We start from the raw sequence: 11,266 nt of genomic DNA, 5'->3' as shown, positions 1-11,266 counted from the left end.
ACCTTTTACCAAATAGATTTTATTAGCTAGTGCTGTTTCTGGCTCACTTCTTTCTGCTTTAGATCAGGTCATTTAAAAAAAAAAAAGGATGAAAGTTTCCATTAATCTGATGCCTGCAATATAATGTGAAATAATTGAAGCTAAAGCTGTATGTCCCAGGGAAAAGTCTGCATCACCAGCTAATGATTTTAGACATTCAAATAAAAAAGCTGTTGTTTTTTAAGATAAAACAAGTATAATAAATCACAGGCCTAATTATAGCTGAGCAGCTTCGCTTACGCACTTGCTTGCTACATAGGATACCTGAATAAACAAGATAGAAAACGTGGCTTTTACGTTTTTTGTCTGTCCACCTGTATGTTTCTTTTTTATTATTATTACAGCCCTTTTAGTGAAAACTGTAATAAACTCAGAGCTGGATATTTGGTAGTGTGTGAACCTTCATGAATCCATCACAGAACTGCAAGTAGTCTATAAACTACAAGTCGGACAAAATTTGTGGCAGAAATCTGGCACCTACAGACATTAGACAAATACACCACAGTATATGCACTACTCTGAGTAGAGACTTTCAAAATATGAAATTTTCCTTGGCTTTAAAAGCAGCTCAATTATTGCTGTTGCTGGTAAATAGTTAGCTTGCAATCCTTAGCGTAATGTTCAGTTAGAACCTCTCAGTCAGATGACTGTATTTCAAAGTTAGACGTAGCTTTTGGATATCATTACGACTGTGGTCTAATTTGTTCGTTTTAAGTCTGGTTGAACACAACATGATGCTCACATAATGCATTATTGCTCCCATGGAATCCTATATAGGCTATAGCCGTGTGTGCTTTTAGGGTGGAGTGGTAAGGTGTGCAGCATCCCTTGTTTCCTTGACTTGTGTTGTCAAGATAAAAATGCTCAGCTCAGTGCTTCATGACTCGTCTCCATTAACCAGTGGGTGATGTCACATTGGCTATTGTCATTATTAATATACACAGGATGGGACAACTATAGTAAAAAGTAATTTCCCTTCTGTAATTTCCATCTGCAGTAGTTTGGCAGCATGGCACTGTTGGGCCTCGTAATTGAAAGAGCAATGCCTAACGTAAAATTCAACCCTTTTAATCAGCTTTAGATATTATGTCTGCTTTATTCATCAACAGGCCTCAGCTGGTCATGAAAGTGATTGTCAGTCAGTTGTTAGCCAGCTGTTAGTTATCAATTAATTTTGAAATGGGGAAAGTATGAAAATGGCTGTAATTCCCAAACTTAATATGTTTTTTTGTAAAACCCCTTGCATTAAAGCTACATGTCATGCACAATATAGATCTAACTGTACCTGGAAATAATACGTGGGGAGAGCAAGAGCGCTCAGCTCTTCGCATTAATAACACTGCCAGCAAAAACACTTGCTTATATTGTCTGCTGAGCACATTGTCCACATGTGTTTTTGTACTTCATGTCTTTAAGGCTGAGTGTTAATTCTCAGCATTTCACGTTTTGGTTGAGGATTTGGTTCAAATTTCTGAGCAAAGGTAAACAAATAATATAATATTGAGATCAAAACAAGGAGTCGTAAGAGTGTGGTGGTGGTGGCCTGCGGGGTGATGATGGACTGAGGCCTATGCAGACAGTTGGTCATCACAGTCTCTAGGATCCTGGAGATTGTTCTTTCCTTGCTGATCCATCGGGATGACACCTTATGGGTCAGCTGATACCCTTCTGTGCTGCTGCTGATGTAGCTTGGCACGGGCTTGGCACTGAGTCGCAGGCCCACATAGGGTTTTGAGACAGATTTTCACACAGATCCACGAATGTAAGCTGCATTCAAGTCCTATTTGAAAACTGGGACATCTGGTCTTCCACTGTATTCTTTTTGTAAGTAAACAGAATAGCTCATCACACCTCAACTAGATAACATAGATTTAGCCTTTTTAATACAGTCGGGTGTAGACCAAACCTGCTGCTGCTGACTCATTTTCTGAATAACTGATAAGTCTGTTAGTGTTTTCTGCATCAGAAATTCTAAGCAAAAGATTTTGTTTTTTCTCTTCCAAAACTTTAAACCTTGCTAAATAAAATACACCCATACCTTTCTAGTGATTACATATAGTGAATTAGCCTTTCTCAAAGGACGCTTTATAAGCAAGAGTCTGTCAAAAAAGGCATTTGCAACTCTTATCATAGATAGTAATTTAATGAGAGGCACTTATAATAGACTCTAGCACAATTAGATGTTTCATGACAACCTTTGGGAGTACAATTAATCTCTCAAATGAAATTGGTCTCAGTGCTCAATATGTCACCCAGTGGGATGCATCTTAATTTCTATTCATTGACCCTGCATGAATTAAAGCTCATTTCCTCAACGTGTAGCTTTGTGGTGGCTGCCACAGCAGGATGCAGGCTTTCAGTCGCACTAGCTCAGAAAAACGTCCCCTCTTCCCATTTGATTCAAGGATTAGATCTGATTACAGACTTGAGCTGAACAACCTCTGTGACAGCGGAGCAATCTCCTTTTCTTTGAATCTTCTTGTTAAATTTACATAAAATTGATGGGATTTTGTCTTGAGTTTCTTTTCATTCTCCCATGTTTCATGAGCACAACAAGAGCGTGTCACAACACAGTAAAATAACCAGCCATGGACAAAGAACCAGGGAGTTACGCGTTAACTGATATTATTATCAGCAACTGCTGTTGAGTTTAAAATCCTTTATAATGACATTCATCTATTGTCATTGGTTTGCACCTATCTAGAAACAATAAACCCGTAACTCTACATATGTTGTTTCTAATAATGTTACCATTGTTCAACAACAACACAAAGACATGTTTCGCTTTTTCGCTTTGGTGGAAGTGTATTGTGTAAGTGGGAATGTAAACATAGTTTTGACAGCAGTTCTCAAACCATGAAGAGAACCATGTGCCACACAAGCAAAGAAATAATACAACCAAAACTCCTTACGCACTCATAGTCCACATCTACTATATGACAGGTCGCCAGCAATAGAAAACAAGTAATACATCTTTTTTTTTTGCGTAGTCATGAAAATATCTGTTTTATACAAAATTAAATACAGTTACAGTATGTTACACCTTTTTCCCCCCATACAGGTGAGTTCAAGCATGACTACAAAGCCTCTTAAAAAACAAACAAAAAAAAACCATACTAGATTGGTACTTTTAGGGAATTTAAAACGCATGTGCAGCTTTTGGCAAAACAACAGACGCCCTTCCGCAAAGTAAAATCACCAGGGTCACCAAAGCACATGAAGGAGAAAGTGAGGGAAAAGAGGAAAGGAGAGAAGATGGTAGCAAGTAAGGAAGGAGGCAGTGAGGCAACATGATTTTAGTCCCGTCCACACTATTATATATGTATATATATATATATATATATATACTTTTTTTTTTTTAAACTTCAGATGATACTTAGAAATCATGTGTCTAGTTTTATACAGTTTGCTCTCAGGATGTGGGTATCTTTATCTGAGTGGAGTATCCAGTCTGCCTTTATTGAAGTATAAGCCAATGACAAGATCACAAAGCAAAGGCTCCAACCGTTTCCTCTGGGAAGTTATAAGACAGCAGTGATTTCACCAGACCTTTCATAAATCCTTCTATCATTCAGTATAACACATCAGTGCACAGCCATTTGCGCTAATAACACTGCCATCCACCACTGTGGCCTTGGATATACAAAAAAGAGTTGCTTATATTGTCTGCTCAGCACATTGTCCACACATTCTTTGTTCTTCATGTCCTTAAGGTTGAGTGTTCATTCTCAGCATTTCATGTTTTGGTTGAGGATTTGGTTCAGGTCCCTCAGCAAAGGGAAACGAATAATAGCGGGAACACTACAAGGGTAAGAGTGTGGTGGCGGCCTGTGGGGCGATGATGGAGCGAGGCCTGTCCAGACAATTGGTCATCGCAGTCTCCTGGACCCTGGCAGCGAGTTCTCTCGCACAGGATGCCCGTGAAGCCGGGGGAGCAATGGCAGCGTTGATGGTGGTGGCACGTGCCGCCGTTCTGACAGCGCAGCATCGCGTTGTCACACACCCGAGCTGCACAGACAAAGCAGAAAGGGCAGGGGAGACAGGAAAGCGTGATTAATAGATCACTCAGTGATAGGGCGGCAGAGAACATCAACAGGCAGGTTCATGGGGCACAAGCTGCCTCTTCCTGTCCTGTCTGTACTGCTCTGTGTCCTTAGAGCACAGCTGACACATTAGAGAGGGTAAAGCCAAGGACTTCAGAAAGTGTGCAAAAAAAGGAAGAGGACACCGACAGCAAGGGTACATATTAAAAGAATATAATGCTGCCAACAGCCTCTGAAAATACTTAACAAAGGAACACAGACATTGTATGGATTCATGGATATTTTTAGTAGCGCCAAAGGGACTTTATAGCAAATAATTCTGGCAAAACAAAAGAGCAAGCAAACCATGGCTCTGATGAGGTGAATTTAATTATTTGAGAATCAAAGGATGCCAGAGTATTGTGAAACAGCCCCTCTGTGCTGAGGTGAAAAGAACAGAAAGAGGAGAAGACACGGGATGGATACCTGGCTCCATCACATCACCACAACCTTTCATATGCAAATGAGCATTTCCAGGTATTTCACCAGTAGCTGTTATTTTCTTCTCTGTAGTTAACCTTACAGCAAGCAATACAACATTGTCAGAAGAAGGATGTAATATCAGTGGCTGGAGTTTTACCGGCTAACAAACATTTCTTTGTTTTGATGTAGACTGATTAGGACTACATAAGTTAATATCCACATTTCCAGACAAAAACTCACAACTCAATTATCCCAGGAAGCCTCTCTGCTTGCAGAGGTGAAATCCTGGAAGAGGTAATATTTGCCAAGAGATTTCAGTGTAATTGGATATCTCTCCTTGCATAAATAGTAATCACATTTTTGGTTTTCAGTAATGTGGCTCATGCATCAGAATAAACTCAACAAATAATCATTGCTCATGCCAAAACCGATTAAGAAGGCATTGGTATTGCATTTAACTTAATAATATTCCCACCCACTGCACATAGACACCACTGCTGTTATGCACTTTAAATGGAAATTCCAGCTGTGGACACAGGGTTTTATCTTTAATATAGGATTTTCAATAACTTTGCGATGAAGTGTTGGAAATGATGCTTCTGGTAGATCTGCTTTTCCTGACATGTCTACATCTTCTTTGAACAGTCTCCAGACTTGTTTTGTGTTAGCCTTGTTATGTTTAATGGCCTTTCTGTGCTTTTATTTAAAGCGTCAATAACAGTGGCACTAAACAAGCAAATATGGTAGTCAAACCCTTTATTTTAATAGTAAGTTTGTTACTGTATGCAAAAGTTTTTTTCTTTGTGTAGCTGTTTAAAAGAATGAGTCTGGAAAGGAGAGTTCTAAAAAAGACCCAAATGCAGAAGGGCGGGTAAGGCAAACAAAGGTGAAATTTAATGAAATTTACTAGAGATGAATAACAAAAAGATGCTGGAGGGTTAAGACGTGTAATATCAACAAGCCAATAAAATAAAAAGCAAAGAAACAACCCACCCCACCAAATAAAACAGTAAGAGAAAGAAATAAGCAAGTGAAAATGGGCAGGAAACACAAAATAACTCACACATGCACTAACAGCTGACTAAAAAAACATAACAAGTAAAACTAACAGGGTTGGGAAAAGCAATCAAACTGACTGAAATAGAGACAAGGACAGGGCAAGACAAAGCATGACACATAAGCTAAGTAACACATGAGACAGGAATATAATTTACATGTAGATATATGTAAATGCAATAAACAAACTAAACTAATTAATAATAAAATGGGCCTATGGCAAATCCAGTCTCTGTACACGGCTTGAATGTTGTGGGACTTTCAGATTACAACCATTTCATAATTAAATAGGTTGCCAATCAAATGTCAATGCATTAATCGTGTCTTTCTGTTGTGTGAAACTGACTGACTGGACCACCACGTGGGAACAATGTTGTAGTTGTTGCTCTCAAAGAAGGGACAAATATGACTGGGGAGATATTTTAACCAGGTGTGGTGGGAATGGACTCATGAATTATGGGTCCAGAGTGGGCGCAAACATTAATGGCCCTCTCGCAATTCCCCAATCAGTGATTTCTAGTCAGTTAAAAAAATAAAAATTCTAACAGCTAATGTAAACACCTGCTCAGTGTGTTTTGGAAAACACTTCAAGTCTCAGTAGTTTAGTCAACACATTAACATTGTTGCCTGTGGCCGAAGGATAATCTGTGTATCCTCCAGCAGACCCTCAGGACCATTACCTCTCTAAAAGCATCTGTAAAACCAATTAGTTTGCTTATGCAGAGGCTTAAGACTGTTCTGTCTTTGTTGTGCTGTCGTGACAAAAGATGCTTTACGCTATAAATTAATTATTATTTTTTTGTTATCTAAAGTGAAATGAAAACTTTCTCAGTTGGTTGTATTATAGCAACAAAGGACAGCAAACCAAGCATGGTAGAATACAACATCCACAAAGTAAACTACCTGGATGCAATACATTTCACATAACCGTGTACAGAGTGGACAACAGAAGAAGAACAGATTGGCTTACATCCACCCCAGCCCTCAACCCAGAGTGCTCCCTAGGTTTAAAATTGGGGTGTGGAACGTTTGTTAAATTACTTACTTTTTTTTTTTAAAGAATAAATCGTATTTATTTTCTCAGCTCTTCTGCTATCGCTGAAGTGACTAATACTTTTATCATGAAGTCTTCGTATATACCCAATATTTTTTAAACTATTGGACAAACATTAGAGTAAATCTATTACTCAGTTCTCCCCTGTGGTGATAATAGTTGTCAAGTTATATCAAGAAATATTCTATAAAGACAACAAATGCACCCAGTCTCTCCAGGCCTGCAATCTGAAGCAGCAAGATCATATAATCTAAAATAATTCCTGACATGAATATTTATTCAAGACCTGCTATTAGATGTGGTTTACTAACACTAGGTATCACACCATCTTCCATGAGAGAAAAGTGTCTTTTGAATCGGAAGATGTGAATGAGAAATTCATTATTATGGGTAGTTTAAATTTCCTGAGCTAGATTGTTATGTAGTTTACTTTTTTAAGTGACACATTAAATAAGTGCACTGGCAGTGAAAGTTAAACTGTCCTCCTGCTTCAAACCCATCCAGTGGCACATATGCATCTCTTAGTCAATAGGCAATGGAGCGGATGCTGGCAGCACAGTAATAATGTGGGAAATTTGGCAGAGCTGGTCCTCCTTCTATCTTCAATTTACATAGATGAGCCTTTCCCATCTAAGAATAATGGAATCTGAAAGGACACCGTGGGACACTGTAGGGAGCGTCCCTGTAGAGATTCCTCACTGTATGCCACACCAGCTCTTAGCTTAAAATTTGTAGTCTTCAGTCTGGCTCGGAGGAATTAATGAAAACATTAAAGGGCTATTTTTCAGCCTTTGCAAAGCACCCTCCAGAAGACATTAAAAATCCCCCCCCCCCTTTTTTTAATGCAGTGGGTCTACAAATTTACCCTGTGTGACATCATTCACTCTTGGGCTTGTGCAAGTGAAGACACAGCAATTCCAGTCGTACCCAAGGACCGGCGTACTCTGCGGGAGACATATGTGCACCTCACACCTCTGTCACATGTGTGACATTTTAGCAATATAACTGTTATGACAGAGCCACTCTGGGGTTTTGGTGCTGCACGAAGCAACATGGAGAACATTTACCAAAGCAACAGCACAGAAGTGACAGGAAGGACAAACACCTGAATTATGTTTCCCATTGTTGTTTGTGGAATTGCAATTGTGACACAATTTAAAGCAATTGCATTGTGCTACAACTGGATTAGACTATTGTGGATACATTGAGTCTATTGTGGTTGTGACACTTTGGACTTATTCATCCTTCTTTTCTGTTTTTTAAAAGGAGATTGTAGTCTGTTTGTCCAAAAGCACACTCAGACAGTTCTTTTATCCTCTCATCTCTGTGAACTCTTGATGTCCTCACATACTCCGCAGCTGAAGTGTCTGAGATACCGAAAATCACAGCACGATAAGTTAAAAGGCACAAATCGATAAGCTGGATCACACTGTAGCTAGTGTCACTCTTTTAATGAAAGATCTAGATATGTCATGTAGTGGAGGTGTATTCTATTGAACATCCAATCTTGTTACATACATCTGTCTGTACCAGCCAATCGGGTTTATTACATGAATGAGGTTTGCTCATGATGACTGAAAGTGAGTCATAAAGTTTAAGATCCAATTTTAAAAAAAGACTACCCTGCAGAAACAAAATGCCCCTGTATTTAATTAAAGTTTAAAATATATTCATTCACAGTTATGCATTTAATATTTTTTAAAATGTCTCTATAACTATGGATTCGTACAGGTAATTGACTTTACCTGGAGACAGTTGTCAGATACAGGATCTTATTATCTGCCTGGAGACAGAATACTGTTGTTTCAATTACACTCAGTCAATATCTTTTGCCATGATGTCAGTGAAAGCTGAAACTTTCATTCAGCCATATCCCCAGTTATCGTATTAGCATGAAGGCTTCATCATTAGTCAGTAACTCAGCGCTCTGAAGTTCAATATAAACTGTCAGTTGTACAGTAGCACTTGAAGGTGGTGAGGATCTGAAGACAGAAAGTGCATGATTTTCCTTTTACTCGAATGTTGCAGTTGTTACTGCTTGTCAACTCAAAACTGCAAGATCTGAAAGTTGCATTTAAGAAAATTTTAGTATATGTGCTTAGTTACTTCTGGGCCGACAGTATGATGAGGACAAGGCTATCACTTTTATGTTGATATGCTATACTTCAATGCAGCTAACATGCTACCAGTTTAGCTTAGCACACGGGAAACACGGGAGAAACCTCTGCTAATGTAGTTTGTTAGTTGATTTTTTTGTGTGTTTTGCTTTTTATTGGGTCTTCGCAAACAACAGAAGTGCGTATTAGGTCAACTATATACCCATTATTATAGTCCAGACTGGTTTGTTGTAAATGCTATTTACACTTAAGAGCAATTAAATCAGCGGGTGTTCAGGTTAAGGTTTTAGTTTTATATATCACAAATCAACAGAAAATTAACAGATAATTTTCTAAATAATTACTCAAAACATTGTCTGCTTCAAACTACTGGTGGAGTAACATAATCCATTTAAAGATGTCACGTTTGATTTAGAAAATTCTTGATGGAGTTGTTGTTTAATGGCCAGTTTCATTTAATTATTTTTTGACGGCAGAAAGATTAGATTATTGTTTAATCTCATACACAGTTTTACAAATCCAGAAAAAGAAAAAAAAGAGGGAACTCCCCTCCCCATCTTAATTGTGGAAATCCTCAAAGTCTTCTTTTAATTTTTTTCTCTCCTGGTTGTGAGAGCAGTGGTGCAGATGTGACTTAACACACACTACACAGAAAATCTGGGTTTGAGGATTATCTGGAGATAGCTGGAGATCAATCTACATAAACCCCCCCTGGAGCCTATTCTCTCCTTCCTTCTCCTTCTCCTCTTTTTTCTCCCTGTTTTTTCTTCTTCTTCATTTTTTTCCTTTCAGAACGTGGCAGAAAGGGTGCACCCCTAGAGAACGTACTGGGTAATTAAAAAAAGGGCATGATCAAAGGGGTTAGAAGGCTGTGGACTCGGTGATCATGAGGCATGTGGTCCATTCCCTGCAGTGTTCTCACAACAAAAGGTCTGCCTTGTAAGGACCAGCGTGTGTTTGTTTGCATGCAGGATGAAAGCATTGGGGCTTTGGGAAGACAACCTACTGCACACAAGAATTTGCATATTCTACATTACACTTTTGTTTTTTTCCAAACGGTCAATCAATAACCAGTCGATAATTTTTTATCTATGGGTAATGTCATGCTGAAGTTACAAAGCCAATAAGCCTACCTTGATTACGATTTGCAACACCAAGAGATGAAGCATTTGCCCGATCTGTGTAAAAATGGGAAAGGTTATGTATTACACTGGCTGTCAAATAAGTCATGCTGTTATTTAGTTAAAGCACAGGGACAGCATGCATAGTTGCTGGTTTTTACAATAATGACCTTTATCAGGCCAAAGATATGTCCAATTTTCCAGAAGATTCCTGCCATACATTTGGAGTAGTAAATGGCTTAATGTAGAATAGTGTGCATGCAGCTTAAATGAATTTTCCACAGTACAAAGATAGCAATGTGTATGCATGGTAGCTGCTTTTGTTATCCAGTATGTGGAGACACCTTCAGGCATCAACATGCAGAGGGAAGCATGGCTGGAACCACACCTTCATTTAAAAAAAAAAAAGGTTTTCCTTTCTTTAGGGCAAATATCTGTCTGTGTGCTTAGAACAAATATTCTAGTTTGGAAAGGAAAAATCATTCTGATACACTGGCCAGACACTCGGGACTTCCACCATATTTTATAAACTCGCCAGTACCAAGATGTATCAATTGTTACCATTATTTTGCAAGTTTTCACATAATAGCTACCAAATATACATAATATTTCTAACCACCAATCCAATTTATGCATAGCTTAAAGTAATGAATATGGCAAATCTTAAGATCTGAATTTGTTTTAAACCTCAAAGATTATTCAGACTGGCTTATGGTATAATTAAAACCCAGAAATTTGATAGCTTAATTTAAAGAAGTGTAACTGATTTAGTGCCATATGGGAATTAATGCACATTGTTTTTTATTTAATATGGCAAAACAATCATTTCAAACTATGAAAACCGGCAGCATGAAATATGAAAAACTGCTGGAATGTGGAAAAGGTTTGAAATAAATTAGAGGAATGTTAAAAGGTTAAATTTTTATTAGTAGGATAAACTCTAAAGTTTTCAAACACTCTTACTTTTATGTCAGTGATCATTATTAGAACTACACTGGAGAAACTCAACCTCACGCCATGCATCGTTTCACCCCCTCAATAGACGTGGGTATTAGGATTCAATTCTACATGAGTGCCCTGGTAGGATGGATTTTTTTCCCCACTGTGGAAAACATGCTGATCAATGGTAATGGCAACGTACAGCACAATTTCTCACACAACATCATCAGTCAAACAAGAGTTAGCCATGACTGAGGGAGGAAAATATTAGTCAGCATGCCAATAAAAAAGCCTGATCAACTTACGCACTGGTCCGTGATTACTGGGAATACCTGCGGAAAGAGCAAGGAAATAATGTATCATTAACGCATTGACTCATTTCTTTTTACTCGTGAGAGAAAATATTGTTGATGGTGCTGTTTACTTTGAAAAAAC

The 11,266-nt window shown here is 38.3% G+C and overlaps 1 protein-coding gene across 3 annotated transcripts in view; it reads right to left on the bottom strand.

Annotated features, from left to right (window-relative positions):
* Positions 1 to 2,215: 2,215 nt before the first annotated feature.
* Positions 2,216 to 11,266, bottom strand: part of LOC147308115 (netrin-G1-like) — a 66,246-nt gene continuing 57,195 nt past the window's right edge. For 2 of the 3 annotated variants that reach the window (XM_086272512.1, XM_086272511.1), the window contains exons 5-7: positions 11,137 to 11,163; positions 9,905 to 9,949; positions 2,216 to 4,047 (exon numbers count right to left, since the gene is read on the bottom strand). In XM_086272512.1, coding sequence (XP_086128638.1) covers positions 3,809 to 4,047; positions 9,905 to 9,949; positions 11,137 to 11,163 — 311 coding nt within the window. In that variant the 3' untranslated portion in view covers positions 2,216 to 3,808. The remainder of the gene's footprint in view (positions 4,048 to 9,904; positions 9,950 to 11,136; positions 11,164 to 11,266) is intronic. The other variant, XM_086272513.1, reaches the window with a different exon arrangement.

This window comes from Aulonocara sp. 'chitande type north' Nkhata Bay, linkage group LG18, assembly GCF_057382095.1.
Source record: "Aulonocara sp. 'chitande type north' Nkhata Bay isolate Kocher_YH1m ecotype deep benthic linkage group LG18, A_spYH_male_GT1.1, whole genome shotgun sequence".
Classification (NCBI taxonomy): Eukaryota; Metazoa; Chordata; class Actinopteri; order Cichliformes; family Cichlidae; genus Aulonocara; species Aulonocara sp. 'chitande type north' Nkhata Bay.
This window is presented reverse-complemented; position numbering and strand designations above follow the sequence as displayed.